Source organism: Marmota monax, unplaced genomic scaffold (assembly GCF_021218885.2).
Source record: "Marmota monax isolate L192 unplaced genomic scaffold, Marmota_monax_Labrador192_F-V1.1 WCK01_AAM20220418_F8-fsc00073, whole genome shotgun sequence".
In the NCBI taxonomy this organism is placed as follows: Eukaryota; Metazoa; Chordata; class Mammalia; order Rodentia; family Sciuridae; genus Marmota; species Marmota monax.
This window is the reverse complement of record NW_026692846.1, coordinates 9161180-9185597: the sequence shown is the minus strand read 5'-3', so window position 1 is coordinate 9185597 and position 24418 is coordinate 9161180. Positions and strand designations below refer to the sequence as shown.

Here is a 24418-nt window from a genome sequence, read left to right as displayed (position 1 = left end):
TCCTGTCCCAGCCCTGGTGCTTCCGTAGCTGTAGGCACATGGCTGGGACCTCACCCACCCAGTTTTCTCCCCAGGGGAAGGGGGGTCTTACCCGCTGTCGGAGAAGCCAGTGCAGCAGAGAGTGGCTGGGCTTTGTGGCGGGGAAGCCCACCCAGAACTGCCCCGGTCACAGGGGCACTGGTGCTCTTGGGGTGGCCACTGCAGGGCCTGACGCACAGTGGGCTGCACCTGGCCCCAGGCTTTCAGCCTAGCCAGGCAGCCTGGCTTCCACAGGGGAGACCAGGGGTGTGCCTGAAGGGCAAGCTGCTGATGTCCCCCATCTGCCAGAGACCAAGGATGCTTCGTGGCCCTCGGGGCCAGATGGGCCTTTGGCATGGCCCAGGGCCCACACCCTGGCTCCCTCCTGCCTTCTTTGGTTCTCACGCTCCTCCTCACCTTTGCCGTGGGCCCTGATTGTGATCAGTTCTGTCAGACCTGGGAGAGGGCGGATGCTGTCTCCCCAGGAGCTTCTTTAGGCCCGGCTCTGCTGCCCACAGCGTGTCCCCTGGCACACACCCCTGGCTGACCCTCACGCACCTGCCAGCCTTCCCTCTGGAGCCCTTTGTGGCCTCTCAGTGCTTGCCGCACTCCACACTTGTCACCCTCGTCTCACTGAACTGTCCTGGCCCCTCACCTACCTCTCCTTTAAGGTCCTAAGCACCTTGAGGACAGATGAGGGGAGAGTGTAAACCCTGGGAGTCCTGCAGGCGGGTTGGCGGGATGGCAGTGGGTGGCAGGGAGCTTTCGTTGATGTGCCCAAACAGGGAGCAGGAGCCATGAGCCTGCCCCACCTGACTTGTGTCTTTGTCCAGGCCCAGGCCTCTGTGAAGTCCTCAGGAGTGGAGCCCTCTCCAGGGCCATCGGCCCAGGCTACGTCCCAGCCTGCAGGACACAGGATGGGGGCTTTTCCCCAGTGCAGTGTGACCCGACTCAGGGCAGCTGCTGGTGTGTGCTGGAGAGTGGAGAGGAGGTGCCCGGGACCCGCGTGGTGGGCAGCCAGCCCGCCTGTGAAAGTAAGTTCCGCCCCTTGGACCATCTCTGCACATGTCACCCTCACTCACAGGTAGGGCTCCAGGAAGTGAGGCCATGGGGATGGGAGTGGGAAGGAAGCGCAAGAGGGCCCTAGAGACTGAGTGCCACCACGGGGAAATTATGCCCACTTCCTGGAAATGCTCCATGGGACTGAAGCTGGGAAGTGCCTGGCCAGGGACTCTCCAGAGCTGGTGCCCAGGAAGCTCTGTTGCTGACCCAAGGAGGACTCTTTGTCCCTGTCAGAGGAGGGAACCTGATTGCAGGACCTCAGGATGGATGCACCCCACAGGGGCATGAGGTGTCTGTGGAGTTGTTGACTTGTTAATTTTTACCTCTAGTTTAAAAAATCATTTGAATATCAAATACTGAAAGAAACATCACCTGACTATGTTAGAATACTGAAATACATTATTAGATATTAAAGTGTACTCATGGGACATCACAATCATTTAAACATTTTCAGGAGCTTGTGAGTGAGACTACCTGTGAATTTCATTCCAGGAAATGGAGACATTAGAAATATCTGTTACATATTGGGGAGATGAGGCCCGCAGGGTCGAGGAATGCTGCTGTACAAGATCCTGCTTTTACGGCAGTTCACTTCTTTTGCTGTGCTCATTGTTTGCTTGTTTACTTTACATTTTCCAATCCCTAAGCACCATTTTGGAGCAGAGCTGTAAGCAGGTCGAGCAGGCCCTGGCTGCCCCTGTGAAGGAGGCTGCAGTGGGTGGGGAAGAGCCTACTTTCCCTCATCCTCTCTCCTTCCCACCCTGGAGCTGTGCCCCAGGCTCTCCTAGGTGCTTCCTCCCTGTTTTCTCCTTGTGTACACAGTGGCCCTCTTCACACTCATCTCCATGGCCCTCGACAGCTGCCACCAATGGGGTACCTAGCAGGTGCTCAGTGAGATGTTCTTCTGAGATAGGAGGGGGGAGCAGGATGGGCTTTCAGTCAAGCACAGCCAAAATTCACTCTGCGGGGCCATCTAGGAGTGGTAGCAGGCAGAGACTTATTTATGCCTGCTAAAGGTGCTTTTCACACCCCTCATTTTATTTTTGCCTTTGAATGATGCAGGCAAATAGAGCACTCTTCTCTCCTCATTTTACAGATGGCGAAACTGAGGCTAGAGAGGTTTATGGACATGGCCAAGTCACACATTGAAAGAAAGCAACCAGAATTTAGCTAGGGGTCCGGCTGGCTGACTCTGTGTTATACAGCTGTAGGAGAGGACAGGAGGCAGGCTCAGGAAGGTCACTTATTGATGGTGTGGAAGATGAAAAAGAAATGAGGGAAGAGGCACTTTATCTTCTTTTCCTGTCGCTGAGCAGGTCTCCTTCATCTGCTGAATAGTTCAGGGCCGTGGTGTGAATGGTTACAAGGGCTTAACTGTGGCACCGGCAATGGAGTGTGTCCTTATCTGCTCCTCTGGCTCCTGATGGCCTTGGGTCTGAGTCTGAAGTCTAGATGGGGTGGGAAATAACTTGGTGGGAGGTGGCAGGAACAGCAGCTCTGTCTGGTCTCTTCAGATTGCCTCAGTTGAGGGAGTCAGCTGGGGAAAGCTGTGTGATTTAACGTGATGGGACCTAGAGATATCGCCCATATTCCTTCCAAGTTCCTAGTGCCCTGGACTCCTGATCATGTCATCCAGGGCCAAAAAACCATTCATTCAGGCCCAGGGAAGAGGAACAGTCCTGGGTTCCTGGTGTCATTAGGCTCGAGGTTCCCTGTGCTCACAGTGAAGAGGGCTCAGATGTGAGTCCCTGAAGCCGCCTCCTGACTTGTGGCAGAGCCTGGTGGAGGAAGCTCAGAGTTGGAGGCAGACGGCAGTACTTATGTGTCCGCTCCCCACTCATGGGCTAGAGACCTGGAGCTAGCCCCTTAAGCTCCCTGGACCTTGGTTTTTCAATAGTAGTTATTTCTGAGTCGCTGTGAGGACTAATTGAGGTCATCTCTACACTGCTTAGCACTGGGATTGCTAGTACACTTAATGAATATGCTTGTACAGAGCTGAGGACATGGGTCCACACAGCAGCTCTCTGATGGAGGCAAGGTACTCACCCTCTGTGCCTCAGTCTCCACACCCTGAAATACAGACAATGGGGCCTAACCCATGGGGCTGTGGGAAGAATTACATGAGCTAATGTTTGCAAAGTTTTTCATAGTACACCTAGCACAGAATGAGTGCCCCATAAGTTGTTTTTAAATAACTGCTTCCTCTAGGAGGTAGGCATTACTGTTCTTCTCACTATTTTGAGGAAACAGAGTCATAGAGAAGCAGCTGACTTGCTCCAGGGAATTTAGCTAATAAGTGATAGAGCCAGACTCACTTCCTGGCAAGCTGGCCCCACAGCATGTGGTAAGAAGCAGCTCAACCAGATCACAGCAGGTCACAGCTCAGGATCTTGGCCAGAGGCCAATGTTCTTGTTGGAATAAAAATCAGGCCATGCCCAGAGATGGAGCTGTGTCTCTCAGGTCTTGGAGCCCTGCCTCTGGGGCCCCTGCTGTCTGTCACACTTACACTGCAGATTTTAAAGACCGACATATTCTGGCAGCAACACTGAGGTCTAGTGATTAACTAAATCTCTAATCACATGTGAAATCGCCACATTGAGTGTGTTTGCTCCCTCATGGGCTCATTCACCCCTTTATTTAACACATCCCTACTGAACTGTTGGGGCGGCATCTAGCTGAGACCCGGGTGAACAGAGGGAAGCCTTCCTTCTCCCCAAGGACCCAATCCCCCGAGAAGCCCAGGGTACAGGTACCAAAGATCTGGAATAGCGGACAGGATGCAGGTCCACACCAGGGCCTGGGGCTCCCGGGGAAGGAGCTGCGCTGACCCTGGACCATAGAAAGGAATCCCAGGCAGAAGTGGGGCTGGGGTCTGCTCTAACTGGGGGACCTGGCAGTGGGGCTGGAGGGATGTTGGGAAGGCCTGAGCCACAGGCTTTGCTGTGGACATGGGACCCAGCACGAGGGCCGCCGTGCTTCTGTCTTGGGGCAGTTGGGGACTGAGGGTGCCACTCCTTGGGCTCAAGGTGCCGAAGCAGGGGTCGCATGCGCTGTAGGCTGGGGAAGATGGGTGGGTGGTCACTGGGCTTCGGGAGGGAAGAAGGGCGAGAGTGCCTGTGCCGAGAGGGTGCGCCCAGCCACCTGATAAAGCTGGCCCAGGAGGGCTGAGAGGGCAGAATGTGCAGGCCGGGCCAGCAGTGGGCAGGGGCAGGAGGAAGGGCGGCTGGCTGAGCAGGGCCAGAGCCGCAGGTGCCTCAGTGTTCCTCTCCTCTCTCCACCCTGCAGGCCCACAGTGCCCCCTGCCCTTCTCTGGGTTGGAGGTGGCTGGTGGAGTGATCCTCTGTGAGGGACCCTCGGGCCCAGGGGGAGCTGCCGAGCAGCAGTGCCAGGTGCTCTGCCGCCAGGGCTTCCGGAGCGCCTTTGCCCTGGGGCCACTGGTATGCAGCCTGGACAGCCATCGCTGGGTGACACAGCCTCCACCGCCCCGGGCCTGCCAGCGTGAGTGGCCCCGATGTCTGTCCTGCACCCCACTAGCTCCCAGGGCCAGTGCTGAGTGAGGGCTGGAAGGTGAATGTGGGGCTGATTCTTGTCCCACCCCCAAATGTGGCCTTCTCCCGGTAGGCCAGGTGGCAACAGGAGCAGGAGTGAGGGCCTGGGGAGCATTTTCTTCTGGAAGGGGAGATGCTTGGGCTTCACCTGAGGCTGCTCTGGAGCCATGTGTGGCTTCTCTGCTCCTTGAGAGAATTGCCTCCATTCCAGCTCTCCTGGGCATCCTGGATTAAGGACCAGTGTTTAGCAGGCGGGGCCCCACGGGGGTGGTAGGGTTGGTTGCTCACAGGTGCTCCTCCTGCCTCTAGAGGGGCTCTGCCCCCCCGCCCTGTCCTCCAGGCCCACCCAGACCTCCAGGGCTAATGCCTGGTAGGGCCAGGGGCCTGCACCCTGCCCAGGTGGGAACATTTTCCAAAGAGAATCTTGCCAGGACCCTCTAAAGCACCCTGATTTAGAGACGGAGGCAGGGCTTGCTGTGAGGGTGGTCAGTATTTCGGAGGCCAGCCCTCATGTTGGGGAGTGTTTGGGTTCTGAGGCTGCAGAACAGAACCGAGACCCTTGTGTATTTTAAGCTTGATGAGGAGAGCTACCTCTGTAGAGGGGAGGGGTCTCGGGGCCTCTCCTGCTGACCCCTGTGCCGTGCAGGGCCTCAGCTGTGGCAGACCATCCAGAGCCAAGCACACTTCCAGCTCCAGCTCCCGCCGGGGAAGCTGTGCAGTGCTGACTACTCAGGCTTGCTGCCGGCTTTCCAGGTCTTCCTGCTGGACGAGCTGAAGGCCCGTGGTTTCTGCCAGCTCCAGGTGAGCGCCTGGCCTTCCCTACAGTGAGAGCTTGGGCTGGGCACAGGGTCCTTGACAGGGAACCTCCTCCAGGCTCCAATGAACCTCTGGTTCAGATTCAACCCTCCTTCAGTTTACTCCTTGGGCAAACTGGGATTGAGACCTGGAGAGAAATTTGGCCAAGGTTAAAAACATTGTGGCAGAGGTGGAAGCCACCTTGTCTTGGCTGTTCTTTCTGTGTTAAGATGTCCAGTGTGTGCATTCACCCTCTGCAAGGCACCCTGCTTCCTGTGCTGTAGGTTAGCCAAGTGATCATCATAGGGACCCTCTTATCATTGCCACTTTGTAGATGAGGAGAGCAAAGACCGGAGAGCTACAATAATTGGCCCAGAGTCACATAGCTGGAGATGGTGGCTGCAGGTTGGCTGACATGAGCAGAGTTGTGGTGACCATGCAGTACTGCCATCCCCATGGGGAAAGAGCCTGGGGACCCAGGGACAAGAAAGCTAAAATGTCACAATGCACTCGGCACCAGGAGCCAGATGTGTGCCTTGACAAGCCACAAGGAGTACTGTAGGCTCCCTGGAAGGAGAGTGTTAGGTGCTGCCTGCAAGGCAGCCCTTGGTCACAGTGACGGGTTTTCCAGCTGTGCTGTACACAAGGGCTTTGCTGGTCTGAAGTCTCAAATGTTCATGGAGCGAGTCTTTAAAATTCACCCAGTCAAAAGTCTTTCTGTTCAGAGTTTGCCAAATCATTAAAACAGCTCAGGTTTGGCATTTCAGGTTAAGAATTTTGTCAAAAACGTATTTTCACAAAAGACAGTATTTATTTTAAAACAAATGGAACTGTGAATAGATTTTATCCTTTTCTCCAAAGAAATACACTTAACAATATTAATTTTGAGAGCACTGACGTGTTCCTGGCCCCATTCTGGGAGCTCCACATTCCTGACTGCTGACCTTGCTGGCATCCTGCTCCGTGGGTGCCATTAGCCTTCTAAGTGACCAAGGCCTATAGAAGGTGAATGGATTGCCCAAGGTTTCCCACAGCCTAGTGGGTCCAGTTCTGCCTTCACTCTTTCACTATTCTTATCTAGCTAGCTAGCTTTCCCTCTTTCTTTCTTCTTTCCTTCTCTTCCTTCCTTTCCTTTCTTTCCTCCTTCCCTCCCTCCCCCTCCCTCTCTCTCTCTCCCTTTCTCTTTCTTCTGTGTTACAAATGTGAGATCGCCTGTTAAAGGCCAGGCATGGTTTTGGTATGAGGACTGTCAAAGACAATCAAATCTAGACATGAATTAAAGTGCTAGGGCAGAGTGTAACGCAGCTCTGCAGTAGGAAGGGGTGTAGCGTGAGCTGGACTGGACTTCAGCTTGGCCAGGGTGACTGGCATTTGAAAGGGAAAATGCAGGAACAGGGAGGAGCAAATGGGGCTCAGCAGAAGGGAAGTGAACAATCATGAGGAGTGGGAAGGGGGTGTCCATGTGGACCCACTCTGGGACTGCCAGCTGGCTCTCACTGCAATGGGCTCCTGCCCTCCCCTGGAAGCTGGACACAGGGCCCTGTCTTCAGATATCAACTGGACCAAACAGAATGTTCTCTTGGCAGCCCTGAGTTTTCTGGGCAGGCACTTTAAGGGAGGGATGGGGGTCATCCTGCAGGTGTGACCTTGAGCCATTGGAACTTCTGCTATGTTTGTTCACATCTTCACAGGTCAAGGTCAAGGACCAGGCGGAGGGCTCAAAGGAGCCTGGCTGGAGTTGGGGCCAAGGGAGCATCTTCTTCAGGGTTCAGTGGGTCAGATCACTTCTTCACCCTTTGGAACTGAGTCCAGGGTCCTTGACAGTGAACACTGGGATGGGAAGAGACAGGAAGAGAAATAACTCAGGGTGGGTAGGGGAGGGAGGAGGAAAGATGGGAATATGTCAGAGATGCCCTTCCAGGATGATGTTATTGGAGAGGACTGAGGCCTAGGGATGGGGGGAAGAGGAACCCCCAGAATAAATAGGAAGGCTGAGCTCCTTTGATAGAAGCACACTTAGCATGAGCTGTAGAATGGAGGAGCCGGGCGGGTGGGTGCCAAGAGGGAGGACCTACCTAGAGCCTGCATGTCTTTCAGTTCCTTGTTGGCTGTGGGTAGGACAGTGGGCTTATTCTGCACTGGGCGAGATGTCACTCACCAGCTCACTCTGATTTCTGATGGGTGACAGCTTCACTTTCCTCCGAGAAGCTTTCCCCAGACACCCACCTTCTCACTCACCTTCTAGATGCCAAGCTTTGCATAAGTGAACTTCCCCTCAGGCTTAGTATAGATGCTATTATCTGTGGCAGTAGTCTGTTTGTAGTCCCCCCAATCCACATGTTGAAGTCTCACCCCCCCCCCCCAAGAGCTGAGGTGGTATGTGAGGAGGCAGGGCAATCGGAGGTGACCAGGTCATGAGGCGGCAGGACTCTGAGTGGGGTCAGAGCCTGTGTGAAAGTGACCTAGAGAGATCCCTGGCCTTTCACCACCTCAGGGCCCAGGGAAAGGGGTCACTAATGAAGAGGGTCCTCACTGGATCTGCTGGCACATTGATCTTGGCCTTGCCAGCCCCCATGCCAGAACCTAATAAATAAATTCCAGTTGTCTTCACCATTTTCAGGTGTCTACGGCCTTTTGTTATAGCAGCCAGGACAGACTAAGACCCACTTTCAAAGAGGACAATGTGAAGAGGGAAAGATGCAGCTTGTGTTTGACCCTGGACTAATGCCAGGCCCTGTCCTTGGGCCAGCAGGCCTCACACCTCTGCCTGCTCCCTGGGACTGGAGGAGACTGTGGTCCCTCCATTCACAGCCATTCCACAGGCCTGGTGTGCTCAAAATCAGGCTGGAAGGGAATAAGGGGCTCCATAGTCAAAAGAAGGAGCAGTGGGTGCCATGGGGTTCAAGTTGAGGGGTGTGTGCCCTGCTGGGTGAGTTCATGGTGAAGACATTTTCAGAGCTGGCAGAGCCTGGGACACCAATTAAACACTGTGACAGGAGTTAGGAGAGGCTGGGCTTCTGGCCCAGAGCCTGGCTCTTCTGCCACTCACACCTATGTAGGCTGTGTGACCAGGGCAGCTCATTCAATCACCAAACCTCATTTCCTAGGGGAGGGAGAGGGGCTTGCTAATGCCTCATGCCTGAGCAAGGTGTTGGAGGAGTGTAGGAAGTGACGCAAGCCTGTTTGGGCCCCTAGCGTTAGCTCTTGGCCAACTTCCTTCCTACTCTGAATGGAACCCATTGCTCTCCCCACAGGTGAAGACATACGGGACGCTGCTCTCCAGTCCTGCCTGCACGGACTCCTCAGTGCAGGTGGGGTGTCTGGCTGCAGATCGTCTAGGAGTGAATGTCACTTGGAAATCTCAGCTTGAGGACATCCCAGTGGCCTCTCTTCCTGATTTACATGACGTTGGTATGTTTTTCTGCACTGCTGCCTCAAAGCCACGAGGCCTCTCTGAGTGACAGTTTCCTCATCTCTAAAGGGAGCTGGTGAAGCCCATGCACCTTCCTGTGATGGTGAGGAGAGTTATTGATGTACATGGCCAGGCAGGAGCTGAGTGTTCACAAGCATGTCAGGCTCATGAGTTCTAGTCAAGAGCTTACTAGGGTTGAATGGAACCAACTACCCAAGCCTAACTGGCTTCTGGCATCAAATTATAACAAATAATAACATCTACATTAAGCCTGAGGGGAAATTCTCCTCAGTGTCTGTGCAGAGAGCGGGACAGTGAGAAGGGGCATGGGGTAGGGGAGGGAGTCTTCATTGGCTGTCATTTCTGTCCCACCTACTTCCAATGATAAAACATCTCAGACCACTGTCACTATTTAAAACAGGCTGTTAAGATGGGACCAACTGAGAGAGTGGCAAGGCTTAGGAAGGACAGAACGGGTTGTAGGGCAGCTACTGGGAGCATGCGCTGTGTTTAGCTCCGAGCTTTCTGGTGAGAAAGGAAACAATCCACACCTTTCTAACCAGGCTGGAGGTGAGCTCTCTTCTACCATCTAGTGGCCAACACCTAGGGTCATGGCTAGCTAGAATTTGCCCTCTGTCCCGGAGGAAGAAACTTCTGGAAAACTTTGCCTGGGCATGATGCAGGAGCACAGCTCTGTCACTCTCCTGCCCTCCTTTGTCCTCATGGAAATAATCCCTGTGTGAAAAGTATCTCCCTCACCCCAAGAGCATTATGAATTAGGGTCCCATCCTCCTTCCTCTAAAGAGTCCTGGATAACTGGTGTATGTGCAAACTGCAAAAGCATGAAACATTTATCCCTGGCTTCAGTGTGAGGACAGTGGACTGTGGTTTCAGGCCAAGGGCTGGCTTTCCAGTTGCCCGCTGCAGCACGAACATCTCTGGGGTGCAACCCAGCTCCACATGTGACACTCACCTGCTTTCTTCCTAGGGAAGAGGCGCTGGAGGCTGAAGGCCTCCCTGGCCTCCAGCTGAACTCTGAAGCAGAGGGCACATGGCCTCCGCAGGCCCTGCCTTCCTTGGGGTGACCCCTTCACAGGGTCCCCTCACCACTATAGGAGAGGTGTCCCCTTGCCTGCTTTGCAGATGTGAAAACTGGGGCTTGGGTGGGTGCCTTTCTAGAGATGTTGGTGGCTGAGTATCTGGAGCAGTGACTGAGACAGGCTACCCTGTACCAACATGGGTCATGTTGGTGCCACAGAAGTGACAGGAGCTCAAGACCTGGGTTGTGGCTTGAGGTCCTACTTGTGCTTCTGACTCCTATATAACCTTGGGTCAGTCAGTTTCCTTCCCGGGGCCTCAGTTTGTCCCTCTGTAAAATGAGGCAGCAGATGTGCCTATGTCTGCTTTCATGCTGTAGGTGGCTCTGCCTCCCCACACTCCCTGGCCTTGCAGAGAGCAGCAAGGTGATCCCCGCTCATCTATGTCTTACAGAAAAGTCCTTAGTGGGCAAGGATTTCCTTGGGCGCTTCGCAGATCTGATCCGAAGTGGCCTGTTCCAACTTCATCTGGACTCCAAGGTGTTCCCAGCAGACCCTTCCATCCGCTTCCTCCAGGGAGACCGCTTGGGCACCTCTCCCAGGACACGGTTTGGGTGCTTGGAAGGATTCTACCGAGTGTCGGCCTCCAGCAACGCCAGCGAGGACCTGCTGGGGTGTGGTAGGTCCACATGTCTCCCTGGAATGCTAGTGGGAAGCCTCAGAAGGTTCAGGAAAGGCCACTGGGGAGCTGAGGAGCTGGGGAGTGGAGAACCACTTGTGTATCTAGTTGGTGAACATTGCCAGCCATCTGCTCTGCGGGGCCACCACCATCAGAGGGCAGGCAAAGGAAGAAGCCCACTAGGAACCTCCCCTTCTGCTAGTTCTCAAGCAGCCTGGGCTCTGGGCTCAGGCTGCTCTGCCTGGGTGAAGAAGGCCGCTGTCCACCCTATGTCCTGGTTATAGCTACGTCACTCACCACAATGCTCAAATGGCCACATGTCAGCCTGCACGTGCACGATGTGGGGAGGTGATGTCTGGTGGGGATTTACTTGCGTTGTCTGTGCTCTTGCTCATGGGAATCTTTGAAGGCATTTTCATGGGAATGCACCTGCAGGTTCCTTGACTGCAGGCTGTAGTAGTTTCCAGTTACTCCCCCAACAAATCCCCACAGTTGGGGGTCTAATACAGGCAGCTCCTTACCTCAAGTTTTGTGGGTTGGATCCCCTGTGGGCTTTGCTGGCTGGGACGAGGCGTGGGCAGGTCTCCTTCTTCCTGCAGGCCCTGGGGAGTGTGATGGCCTGTGCCTTTTCCAGGTTCTCAAGGTTGGCCATGTTTCTTGGCTAGTGGTTTCCTCTCTTCATTGTCAAAGGCATCAGTGTTGCTGCTCTTTTGTCCCCAATCACCTCTCCTTACAACTTAGGAATTTTAAATTACACATAGTAGGTGATCTAGGCCACTCTGGAGTAGAAGATCAGTCGGTTGGTGACCTCGATTCTATCTGCAACCTTAATTCCCCTCTGTGCTGTAGCCTACCTCGTGCATTACCAGGTCCATTACCAGGTCTTTGGGGGCCACTGTTCTCTCTACTACCAAAGCTTTGAAGGTTTCATGATGAGGAGGCCTCCTCCCCATGGAGTGAGATGGAGAAGCATTTTTATTGAGTTGAAGAAAGAGAGATGTTCTCAGTTATTTTTTCTCCATTATTTATTTCAGTGGCAACACAAAAGCTACAAGGCTTTGAATTATAGGCCAAATTTAAACCCACACTGGATTTGAGATGCCTCTAAATCTCAGCACAGAGAACAGAAACTTCCCATGAACATTTATGAAGGATTTTGCAATGTGTAACATGACTGTGCAAATATTTAACTCTAACAATAGCTCTTGGTGGCAGGTCATCTTCCCTCAAACACAAAAAGAGTCTGAACCTTCATCAATTAGATAAGGCACCTTTAGTGGGCCCTGGGCCCGGGCTGCTCTGCCTGTGCAGAGCAGAGCAGGTCCTGGGAGGCACCTGAGGTGGCCTGATGACTATCAGTGGACAAGTAACCCCAGGTCCTCTGAGACCAGAGCCCTCCTCCCATGTGAAGTGAGGTGGACCATCTTTCCACCTGACTAGCTGGATGGGGCCTCTGCCCAGGGTGGGAGGAACAGGAAACCGGGAGGGAGAGTCCTCCAGAGACACTGCAGCCATGTTTGCAGCCTTTAACATGAAGACTCCTGGGATATACTGTCAGACTCGAGCGTGTGTGTGTGTGTGTGTGTGTGTGCGCGCGCGTGCAAAATACACTTAAAATAACCAGGCTGACCAGAAATCTCATCTCAAGATCTCTTCTGGGGATCTAATAGTGATTGGTTCCTGTCAACTGGGAGATGGGAGAGGAATCAACTAGGACGGTTTTGCTTGGGGGGAGAGGCTGGTGTGCCCACTGCAGGGGCTGGGAAGCAGAGCTGGCGTCAGCTGGCAAGGGCTGCAGAGAGCCCTCAGGGGCTGCAGGCTGGTGCCTGGCAAGGGACCCACTGAAGGGTTTTGCCTGGGAGATATTTTCTCTAGAGCAGGAGTCACAACTTTTTTCTGTAAAGGGCCAGATGGCAGATATTTTTTGCTGTGTGGCCCATACCCTTTCTAAATGACTCCACTCAGTCACCACAGGGAGAAAAATGTGAGTGGGTTGCAATGAACCTGGACTTACCAAAGCAGAAGGTGATGTGACTTTAGCTCACAGGATGTTGTCAGACAATATCTGCTCAGGATAAACCTACATTCTGCTATTTAACTGCTGCAGCCTTGACTCATAGACTGTAAATCACACCATTAGCTACCTCCCCAAAAAACCTAGAAAGGTCTAGAATGGAATTCACAAAAGCCTGTGTTTTCTGTGGTGTCAGTTATAATATCTAATATCTTTTAGTGGGCTTCTAATTCATAAGGCCTTGCTAGAATTCCTCTGTCCAGAGAGTGGGGTGCTATTAATCCCATAGTATGAATGAGGATACCAGTGGTGAGCAGTGGTGGGCACTGCTGGGAAACTGGTCTTCCAGGTCAGATGGACCTGGCCTCAAGTCCTGGCACTAGGCCCCTCTCCTTGTGGGATCTCGGGAGCATCCCTGATCCTCACTGGTCATAATCTGAGAAACAGGGATAAAGTGCCAACCTCATGGGACAGGGGTTTGAGCAGGAGGTGACATAGAGAGAGCACATCTCTCAGCACATAACCAGCTCTCCTCAGCACATAACCAGCTCCTGGCACATAACCAGTGCTTGGCACATAATCAGCTCTCAGCACCTAACCAGCTCCCTGTACATAACCAGATCCTGGCACCTAACCAGCTCCCGGCACACAACCAGTACTTGGCACATAACCAGCTCCCGGCACATAACCAGCTCTCGGCACATGATCAGCTCAGCCAAGGTTGACTGGCATGGGCAGCATGGAGGCTTAAGCTCAGTTCCCTCCACTTCTTAGTTTTTTGTGCTGTTCTCTGCTTTGCACATCTCCCTTCTCCATGAGGCGTTCATGGGAAGTCCCCCTTCAGATCTTTCTGTCTGTCTTTATTGGCTCTTTTCCTGCTGAAGCGCATCTGTAGCACAGCTGTGAGTGGCTAGGAAGAGCATTGTCCTCTGGAGTTAAAGCAGGTTTCTGGATGTCATCTCAGAGGGGCTCATCTAGATGGCCTTCTGCAAGGGCAGTGACTCAGGGGCCACTGGGAACACCCATTCCCTGAGTCCCTTGGAGAATGCTGCTGTGGGGTGGAGGCCTTGCTTACTGCTCCGCGGGACTCAGTCTTGTGCACCCTTTTGCCTTGAGGACAGCCCGGGGCTTCCCTGGGACATACCTGCTGGCAGCCTGAACTAAAGAGGATCCCAGAGGAACTGTGGAGAGTTTCCATTTCCATTCTGTATGACAGTGACTGTCACTTAGTCACTGTAGATTCTTATAATAGAACTAGTGTCCAATGAATATTTTTTCTGAAGTGACTTTTCCTTTTCTTCCTTCCTCCCTCCCTCCCACCCTCCCTTCCTCCCTTCCTTCCATCTATCTAAGCTTCTATAATGTAATTATGTACCCAACACCATGTTACTTGCTCCGGGAAGCAAGACTTCCACTTTGAAGGATCTCCCACTCTGGTTGGGGCAGGCCGTGGGCAGACAGCGGGAGTGTCATGTGAAGGGCCCTGCACATCCCATCAGGCACCAGGGAGGCTTGCTGCAGGGGCTAATAGGTGAGGCATTGTGAGGTGAGGAGGATCTGCTACTCTGACAAGAGCAGGTAGGAGGTGGCCTGTGTGCATACCTATGTCGGGGATACCAACGTGACGAAGAGCATTCCAGAAGTAGAGTTTATTGCAAAAGCAGGAGTCAGGAGTCATGAAGCAGTGTGACTTTATGGAGACCCTGCACATGGTTCAGACAAATGGGGTTTGTGGGGAAAGGGGCAGGGATGGGGCCGGAGATATAGGCAGATGCTGGGACAGAGAGACTGTGGGCACAGGGAGGGGCTCACTGGGATGAATGGAGGAATTTTAAGCCTGAGAGAGATGGGGCTAGGCCTGGCTTGAGTGGGCTTTGTAGGGGATGAAGGACCATGATGCTTCCTCATAGGTATTTTTCTTCAGCAGAAACATGGGGCTGTGAGGAAGGCTGACAGGAAATATAGCTTGGCCCTAAAGCTATGCAGACTTTCGAATGCCCATAGGCTGACCGCTCTTCCCGTGCCAAGGAGGCCACCAAGGCCAAGGAGTTTCTGATGACCTCAACAGAGGGGTGTGGTTGCAGTTGAGTGCCCAGGTGCTGCAGTGGGCTGCAGGGTCTTGAAAGAAGTCAGCTGCTGAGGAGGGGATGGCCATCATCAGCCACTGTCCATCTGACTTACAAGAGAATTCTTTGTTCAGAGAAGATTCTAGACATCAGGGTGGAGCTAAGCATTGGGAGGAAGGAGCAGGCCTGCTGCTTGAGCAGAGGAAGGCTCGCACACTTGGTCTCAGAGCTAAAGGCGGCTCCCAGCTCTTCTGTGCCTCCCTGTGCCCCAGTCTGGAGGCAGAGCTGCTCTGGTTGGCCAGGAAGCTCCTATTTCCCTTGGCAATGAATCTGGAGGCACTTACTTGAGAGAGTAGTCACAGTTCTGAAGTGTGGAGATGATTGTCAACAACCTGACTCATAGTAAGAACGAAACTCCACTCTCTAAGGGCGGATATTCATTGCTTGGGGCAGACCTGAAAATAGTTCTCAGTTTGCAAGATGTGGCTTGAGTTTCTGGTTTACTCAGTAATGCCAGGAATACACGCAGACCAGAGAGAGCAGTCGCTAAGTAGACAGGGCTCTGTCCCAGCACATCCCACTCTGTTGTGCTGACTTGTGCACCACCAGGAGGTGGTTGAATTGATATATGGAACAGTGGCTTTGGGATGAAGGAATGGGGTTCAGATGGTACCTCTAGCCATCTCCCTGCCTGGTCAGCCTTGACCTTGAACCTCAGTTTTCTAGAGTCTTGGATGGGATAATGCCTTCCTCATGGGAGGTAACAATCAGCATTTGACACTGCACTTGACGCATTTTAAAATCTCACTTCTCCACTGCACTTGCCAGAAAAGCACACTAGGAAGTCATGCACGAGTGGCCAGAGGCTTGGCTTCTAGCCCATGCCATGGGGATATGATAGCACTCTGTGGAGTGGTGTTGATGTACTTAAAGTTCTGGCAGTGTCGTCCCAGGGTAGGTGTTCCCAAGTGAAATCTTGGGGCAAGATTTCAGCTCCCACCTTTTACTGCATAAAAACTCACTTCTGGAAATTATTTGACAAACTTTTTGAAACAAAACACTGAACCAGGAAAGAAAGCACAAAGCTCCTCTTTCCCTGAGCTGTCAGATTCAGTGAGGCCAAGTTCCTGCACTATTCCAAGAGCAGAGCTTCTTAGACTGTAAGTTCTGCTTTCCCAGCCTGTATCATATTAGAGAAGGAAATTGGAAGGGTTGGGAGTGTTAGAGCTCGGTAGTGGGGGGGAGGGATAGTGGGGGGGGTAGTGGGGGGCAGGAAGCACTGAGATTCTGCAGATTAGCAATGAACATGGGGAAGGGAAGGGAAAGGAGGGGAGTGAGGCAGCTAGGACTGTCACTCTGGGGTCAGGCTTGGGACTTCAGAGTCAATTAGAAGCCCAATAGCCCTGACATCAAGGACCTCCTTCAATGGTGTACACTGGGTCCCCCTTAGCCTCACCATGGTCTCAGGCATGAGAAACGCTGTTAATGACTGACAACAGGGACAGAGGCCAGGAATCAAATAAGATGGTCCCTCTTGTTGGAGTCACCCCACATAGAGAGGGTGCCCTGTGTGGACAGAGTGGGTGCTGAAGGACTTGCTCAAATGTAAAAATAATTGTCAGTTGTTGAGCATGTGTATCAGTCTGGCATTATTATTATTATTATTATTATTATTATTATTATTTGGTTCTAGGGATTGCACTCAGGGGCACTTAACCACTGAACCACCTCTCCAGCCCTTTTTTGTACTTTATTTAGTGACAGGGTCTCACTGTGTTGCTTAGCACCTTGCTCAGTGCTTTGACTTGAGATCCTCTTACCTCAGCCTCCTGAGCTGCTGGGATTACAGGTGTGTGCCACAGCACCTGGCTGAGTCTGGCATTATTAATGCACTCTCATAACATAGTATCAGCAATCCCATCTCAGAGAAGAGAAGACGGACCCTCAGAGAAGCCCACAGTACCTAGGAGAAGTGGGCAGTGGGACTTGACCAGCCCTGACCAGGTGGAGTGGGCAGGGGGACTTGACCAGTCTGACTGCCCCTGCTGCTCCTCCCCATGGAAGCCTTGGGGTGGGCCCTGTCGCTCACCTTGTGCCCCAGCTTCTTCTCGGGCATTCTTCCTTCCCTTGGCAAACCAGGCTCTGGCTCAGTAGCCAACTCTGACCTTTCCTTTCCGTCCCCTGAACAATCCAGGCTCACCTTTGGATTTTGTACCTGCTGTTCCCTCCACCTGGAATTCTGGTCTCCTAGATCTTTTCCTGGGCTCTTCTTCATCATTGGGGTCTCCAGTGCCTCCTTGAGGGGCTGCCCTCACCAATGTGTCTCCTCCCTGCTCCATTCCTCCCATACCTGCTGTCCTTGTCTGCCTCCCGCACAGCCCTCGAGTATCCAGCCCTGGAGAGCAGCACCTGACCACATGCTGCCCACCTGTGCCCTGGACCTTGGAGCCCAGGCACAGAGGTTCTCAGAGGACGTTCACTGAGCAGAAGAGCTCGTGGGCTGGTGGCTGGGTTCTGGGTTCTGACTGTAAAGAAGTGCCTCGTTCTTGACTCACCATTCTGTTTCTTGTTCCCAGTTAAGTGTCCTGAAGGAAGCTATTCTCGGGATGAGCAATGCGTTCCCTGTCCTGTTGGATTCTACCAAGAAAGGGCAGGCAGCTCAGCCTGTGTCCCGTGTCCTGTGGGCAGAATGACCATTGCCCCTGGAGCCTTCAGCCAGATGCACTGTAAGTTCTGTGGCCTGCTCTGGGGAGAGGCCGTGCTGTGCAGCAGCATGCAGCAGAGTGCTTAGCCTGGGCCCTGTGGGCATTTGGGGAGGGCAGTTATTTGCTATGGGGACTGTCCTGTGCATGGCAGGCTGTTCAGTAGCATTACTAGATGCCAGCAGCTCCCTTTCCCCAAGTTGTGACAACCAAACCTGACTCTGGCCATTGACGAGTACCTCCTGAATAGGTGGGTGGGCAGAATCACCTACCACTGAGAAGCACTGGGTACACAGCAGAGCAACAAGGGCCACCTTTGAATGCCTGATCCCTGCCAGACTCCAGGCCACGTTCCCTGTGCTATCTCACTCGATCCTAGCCTCATCTCTTCCAGGGAAATAGGATTAGCTCAGCTTTGACAGATAAGAGGATTAAAGCTCAGAGAAGTGAAGTCACTGAGCCAGATGTGCTCAGCTCCTGCAGCTAGCCTTTGTTCTGTCTGATTCTGAAACTTCTGGTGTTTGTCAGTCAGCCTTATCAGATCAAGAAGTAGAAGACACTTTCCCCTCCTACCCGTTACCACTGTGCCACACGTATCCCTTCTCCTGTATTTGCCAGGACCGAAAGTGCCTGTGGTCTCCCCACACCCCATGTGATTCCACCTGACCTACCTCCCGGACTGTCACCTGGGGTTGCTGTCTTCCTAGCAGGGACCCATAACTTGCTTAGTTGTATATCTTTTCACGTTAGCCTTAAATTCTACCTTGAGCATTTCTAAAATGACATTTGAACGTGAGACAAACCAGTTTTGCTTACAATGAATAATTTCTAGAACTTTAAAAATAAGTGATCCAGAAGATCAAGTCACTTTCTGAAAGGAGAGCAGTGCTAATAAGACAATTCAGAGAAAATAAAAGTGGGAGCAATTTATAGGTGGGAGTCTGCCACTCCTCCAGAGAAGAGTCCTGCCTGGCTACTGTCCCCGACAGCCAGGTGGCACTCTGTGAACACACTGACCTCAGTACCTGAGGTTTGAGACGACTTGGTGTGCTGTCAGCGTGCCTGCCACAGGGGCACTTTCTTAAGAGGGGATCATTGTCATGTGCTGATTCTTGCTGATGGAGAGAAATGGGAAGTGGAGGAGGAGACTGAGTCTTGCACCATCAGATCTGATTTAATCACCGCTCCCTCCTCCTACTGGCACTGTGACCAAGGTCAGCTCACCTTCCTTCTCTGAATGTCACTCCATCATCTATGACTCGGGGTCAGTGTCTTAATTCAGGCTGCTGTCACAATCCCCAGAGGTTGGGTGACTCCAACAGTGAGCATTGACTGCTGCAGTTCTAGAGTCTGGAGCCTGGGTCTGAGCCGGCTTGACAGGGGGCTTGGTAAGGGTTTCTGTCTGGTCCTGTCCTCCTGCGGCCCTTGCAGGGGGTGTGTGTGCACAGAGGGAAGGAGAGGTCTCCCATCTTCCCCTTTTTGTGAGGACATCAACTCCACCAGAGAGCTCATCCATACCTAATTACAAACCAGAGGGCCCAGCTCCAAATACCATCACAGACAGGATGAGGACTCTTGAGGGGACACAGTGTTTAGTCCCTAGCAAAGCAGAATCCAAGTTTGATGAGAACAGTCCCTGTTCCACACCTGCTTTCTAATGGGCTTCAATCACGCGTCTGTGAGGGCTGCGTGGTCAGGACCACTCTCGACATCTTCCTTGAGTGCAGAGTGGACTGTAGTGGACTGTTGTCCAGGGTCAAGCTGGGAGTCTCTGTTCAGGTTCTGAGATACCCAATCCCTTCTCCATGGCTCTTCATCTCTATCCTTACCTGTCCTGTTGAGTGACCTGCCCTCCATTAGATCACACTAAAGAGAAGCACAGGACAGGGGGCTGCCGAGTCTCAGATGATGCTCAGCAATTACACTACCGCCCGACTTCTTTTTGGTTAGGATAGTTTTTAGATTCCATTCCTTCTGGACTGCTGAGGTCTGTATTCAGATCCTCCCATGTCTCCTGCCTCAGTGGGCCCAGCAGACCATGTTTGAGGTTCTATTGATAATCAAGAAGCTCCTCATTTGTTTGTTTATTGATGTATTAACTCACAGTTAGCATGTATGATGTGCAAAATAATCTATTTAAAAAATAACCTTTGTAACCTCTCCTCCTCTGAAAAGACATTACCAATCAGTGTTTAATAGTATAACTTGAAGTCTCAAGATATAAAAGCTCAGATATTATCAAGCCCCAGAATGCCATAGGAAGTGACTTTTCTCCTACTTTCCAACCATGGAGAAACACATCGAGGAGTTCTCTTTCTATACAATTCATCACAGGTTTCCTGAGCACCTGCTGTTTGTCAGTCATATACTGGGTAAGCATAGCAGATAACATCCGGGTCCCAGGAGTGTAGATTCTGATAGGGAAGGGGAGCGTGTGAATAGATGAGAGTCCTGGTGTGGTTTTTAGGTGAGGTAGGTATTCGGTAGATGCTATTCCTGCAGCTTTGCTGGGTCTTAGACCGCTGAGGGGTGGGGATGAGCGAGGTGGGCAGCTGGAGGAAAGACTTCTGGGAGGAGCGTCAGCTGGAGCCCAGAGATTGAAGTATTCATCCGTGGATTTGACTCAGATGCCTGATCTGGGGGGAGCTTGTATCACATGTTGGACGTTGATCAAAGCACTGGGGCACGTGTTGAGCAAAAGCAGATCCAGCCCCGGCTCATGGCCTCTATCAAATGGAAGGCCAGAAGTCACCAGCCATTCCTATCAAGAGGAATTCAGTGATAAGCAGAGGAGCAGGTCCCCAGGAAAGTGGTTGGACCAGACTTAGCTGGCTTCTGGAGGTTCCCTGGTCTATTTGGGCTGCTATAACAAGACATCATAGACCTGGAGTTTATAGACAATAATATAGTTCCTCGTGGTCCAAGATGAAGGCAGATTCAGTGTCAGATGAAGTCTTCATAGACAGTGTCTTCTCTTAGTGCTGTCACAGGCAGAGGGGGCAAACAAGCTCCCTTGGGCCTCTTATGTAAGGGCGCTAATCCCATTCACAAGGAGTCCACCCTCATGACCTAGTCACCTCTCCAAGCCCCACTTGCTAATACCATCACACTGGAATTAGATTTCAATGTTCATAGACATTTAGATCCTAGTAAGAGGGCTTTTTTAAGAAAATGAGGATTGAGGTGTATTAGTCTGATTTTTGTTACTATAATGAAATACCTGAGATAGGCTAATGTTATAAAGAAAAGAGGTTTATTTTGGTTCATAGTTGTGGAGGTGCAAAGAATTGAGGCTGCCTCTGATGGTGGCCTTGCTTGCTAAGTCCCAGGGTGATGCATTGCCTCACATGAAAAGAGACAGGTTGCTTGTGTGACTATGTCTCTTCTGGTTTCTCTCCCTCTCCTTGCAAAGCTGCCGCAGTCTGGCTGGGCACAATTCACGAGCCACTTATCAAGCAGAAACGAACTGTATTTTTAGAACACATGCCACACCACACGAGCTCTTCAGGAATTCCCTCAGAGCCCAACTGCCACCACCGGCTTCCCACAAGCCTCTCAACCCCCTCACTCCTCCTGCTCTTGAGGCCGATTGGCTGGGTCGCATGGGCAGAGCCAAAAAAAGTCCCCCAATGAGCAGCTCCGTGGTCTGAAAGGGCAGGGAAACAGCCCAATGAGCATTACTGCAGAGGAGCCAATCAGCTGGCAGCTAGAAGTTTGCTGGCAGCTGGAAGTTTGCTGGGGCCCCTTCTGCTGTGGCTCTCAACACAAAGCCACCAGGATTTCAGCAGTGGCCTAACTATAATTACCTTATTCAATCCTATTCACTCCCAAGGTCCTACCTCTAAACACCACAGTCAGATTAAGATCCCCTCTCGATTCCTCACCCTGGGGTTCAACTTCAGTCTGTGTTTGGGGAGACCAACCATAGTGGAGCCACAGCCCGAAGTGGGAGCTGTGAGTGCGAGGGGCTGCACAGGGAAGAGACAGCAGGGCCCGTGCTCAAAGCTGTGCCTGAGCAAAGGGGAGCAGGGGTGGGTGTGGTCAGGACACGGAGGGAGCAGACGGAGTGCCGGTGTCTGCAGGGCTCGGGATAGGAGGTCCTTGGGGATCTGAAGAGGGGACCTGGGGTCATCCTTGGGTGAGGGTGGGGACACTGGAGAGCCCGCAGCCTGAACGTCTGAGTCACACACATGCCTTGGTCATCTGGTCCGTGGCCTGGGGCCTGGGAATGGGAGGAGAGGACCCAGACACCCACCATTGACTGCTGTGCCCACTGCTCCTTCCAGGTGTCACTGACTGTCAGAGGAATGAGGCGGACCTGCAGTGTGACCAGGACGGCCAGTACCGAGCCAGCCAGCAGGACAGGGGCAGTGGGAAGGCCTTCTGTGTGGACAGTGAGGGGCAGCGGCTGCCGTGGTCGGAGACGGAGGCCCCACTGTCAGACTCTCAGTGTCTCGGTAGGTACTGCCGCTCAGTATGCCCGGTGGCTGGAGAGGGGTCTCGGGGCACTGAAGAAGGGAGAGATGCAGGACATGCATTTGTCTCTGACTTTCTATTGAAAAATTTTAACCAGCACAATAGTTGGAAGAACAGTAGGGTGAACAAATGCCCCACACCCAGATCCCAAAACTGTTGATGTTCTGGTCTCTCTCTTTGTGAATCCCCTGAAATGTAACTTTCTGCATCCTGGGACCTCACCCTAGACTCGTCAGCACCTACAGAGCTGGATTTTGATACAATGCTGCTTGCCGAGGCGCTGTGTCTTGTAGGCAGCCGTCTCCCTGAGTCTGGTAGCATTTCTCCCTCAGTCAGATTTTGTGGAAAAAGTGGGCCAATTCTTGTGAGTAACTTTCTTGCTGGTTGACCCAGACAATTTGTTCAACCTCTGATCCTCAGTGTCCCATTGGCCCCGTATCTGTTTCCTGAGGCATTGTGAGGGTCAGTATAATCCTATACTGTCAACAAATACTCCTTGAGCACTTCCAAGAGTCAGGTAGTGTTCCTCAATGAGATAATAGCGGGAAGGCCTGAGTGAACACACAGAACACCCCTCAGTACACGGTGAGATGGGAGTCTGCAGCAGGAGGGAGGAGTGTGGCCGCTGGGCCAGGTTTAACCCCAGTGGTGCCCTCTGCAGGCTCTGTGGTCTTCGGCACCCTCCTACCCTGGATGGTGTCCTGGTGTGTGCCGCGGGGACATGCAGGCCCACTTGGTAGGAGTGCTCAGTGCATTAGCACCAACAGGCCCGTCAGACGTGCTGGCCAGGAGGCTCAGGGCAGGGATGCTGGTTTCTCTCTCTTGACAAGGAGGTGCCTTTCCTATCCTTAGGACTCAGACCCCTCCCAAAGCCACCTCCCTCCACCTAACCCTGCGGCTTAGCTTCCCTTGCTGCAGGCCTGCCCCTCCAGGTCCCCGAGGGAGGGGATCCTGGCAGTGGGCCTCCTAGGCAGCAGGGATCTGTGCTCATCACATTTACCCTCTTGGTAATTCTGAGGGGCAGGTGGTGTCGTCACCAATACTTTAGCCAAGGAAACTGAGGCGAGGAGTGTTGAAGTGCCTGTCCCCAGGCCCTAGTTAGGCTGCGACTGGTCCAGAGACGCACTGGTGTGTCTGACGCCCGGACCCTTCTTCCACTGTACCAGTCTGGCCTTCTCCTAGGCGGATCTGCTTCCTCCTCCAAACTCACATGCACCCTCACGTTCACACGCATGTTCACACACGTGCACGCACACACACATGTGTGCAGAGCCTCCTGTCCCCTAGGGAGGCATAGGGCTAGTGATGAAGTATCAGAGAAAATCCAAGGGAGAAATGATTACTTTCTAAGGTCAGATCATTCCCCTTTTTAACCAAAGAGCTGACAAATCACAAGGATTTTTTTCCTGTGCCTGTCGCTATGGATGAATTACAAAGCCAACCAAAGTCTTATTGAGGTTTTCTCATGTCTGTCCTCCCGCGCAGGGTGGCCCCCTGTGCAGTCGGGCTGAGGATGCTCGAAGAGTATTTAGGCGGCTGCACAGATGGAGCAGGTATCCCCTGCCTGCCTGGCCCCGGATGCTTGCTGGCCATTCTGGGACTGTGGCCCCACGCTCCCATCTCCTTGCAATGACAACCCTCAGAGCTGAGCCGGTGTGTAGGCTGTCCAGGGCTTGCTCTGCCAGTGTTCAGGCCAGCAAGGGCACTTTCCTCAGCAGCACCGGAGTGTCCCCAAGCCACAGCTGTGCTGCCGCAGCTGAGAGGATGTCTCCTGGGACACTGGCTCCCAGCAGCCTCTGCTCCTCTTGGGCTTCTTATGCAAAGCTCTGAGTTAAGCTTCCCTTCCAGGGACTTCACTTTAATAAGCTGGCCCATGCCACTGCCATCCTGTGTCTTCTCAGAGTCCTAACTTGCCTGAGAGGAACACTTTTTGTTGGGGGGGGCGGGGACTGCACGGTCACACTTGAGGTGTGAAGTCTTCAGGAAATTCAGAGGACTTGAAGGTCAGCTACTGACCTCTGTCCCTGCTGCCAGTTCAACCATTTTGCTATGGTGGTTCCAGCATGGTCATTTTAACAGGCAGTTCACTTATGCCGTGTCCCTTAAGGTCCTTCTGTGTGGCTCTTGGGGTGAGGGAAACATGCAGTATCACAGCTGCTTCTCTGGACTCCAGCCTTGTGGGCAGTAGGCGTGCTCCTTTGGAACTGGAACAAATCTCACCCTTGTTCCATTCCCAAGCAATGGGCACTGGGTGACAGAATGAAAGGATTGTCCATTTATCTGGGCTGCTTCTGACTATGTCTAAAGGCCTCCCGGGAAGGAGAATGTCCCATTCCTTGTATTCCTGTGGCCAGTTTCACAAGCCCTGACACTTGGGCAGGGTGTCCTTGCAGGGATCAAAGGGACCTGGCATTGACCGAGTTGTGACTATTAACCAGTCCTTCTGTGCTGTTTTACCTGATTCTCACCAGCAGGAAACTGGGTCTGTCAGAGGTTGGGATATGATCTGGACACAGCTGGTGAGGAGCAGGTCCCAGGACCCATAGGAGGGAAATATTTGAGGTTTATCTTCACAGTTTAACTTTGGATCCAGTTTCCCAATCAGTTT

The 24418-nt window shown here is 52.7% G+C and overlaps 1 protein-coding gene across 1 annotated transcript in view; it reads left to right on the top strand.

The window, feature by feature from the left end:
* Positions 1 to 24418, top strand: part of Tg (thyroglobulin) — a 219550-nt gene that overhangs the window by 38943 nt on the left and 156189 nt on the right. Inside the window, exons 16-22 of the mRNA XM_046449068.2 lie at positions 852 to 1052; positions 4367 to 4579; positions 5276 to 5430; positions 8679 to 8835; positions 10328 to 10552; positions 17209 to 17358; positions 21621 to 21791. Coding sequence (XP_046305024.1) covers positions 852 to 1052; positions 4367 to 4579; positions 5276 to 5430; positions 8679 to 8835; positions 10328 to 10552; positions 17209 to 17358; positions 21621 to 21791 — 1272 coding nt within the window. The remainder of the gene's footprint in view (positions 1 to 851; positions 1053 to 4366; positions 4580 to 5275; positions 5431 to 8678; positions 8836 to 10327; positions 10553 to 17208; positions 17359 to 21620; positions 21792 to 24418) is intronic.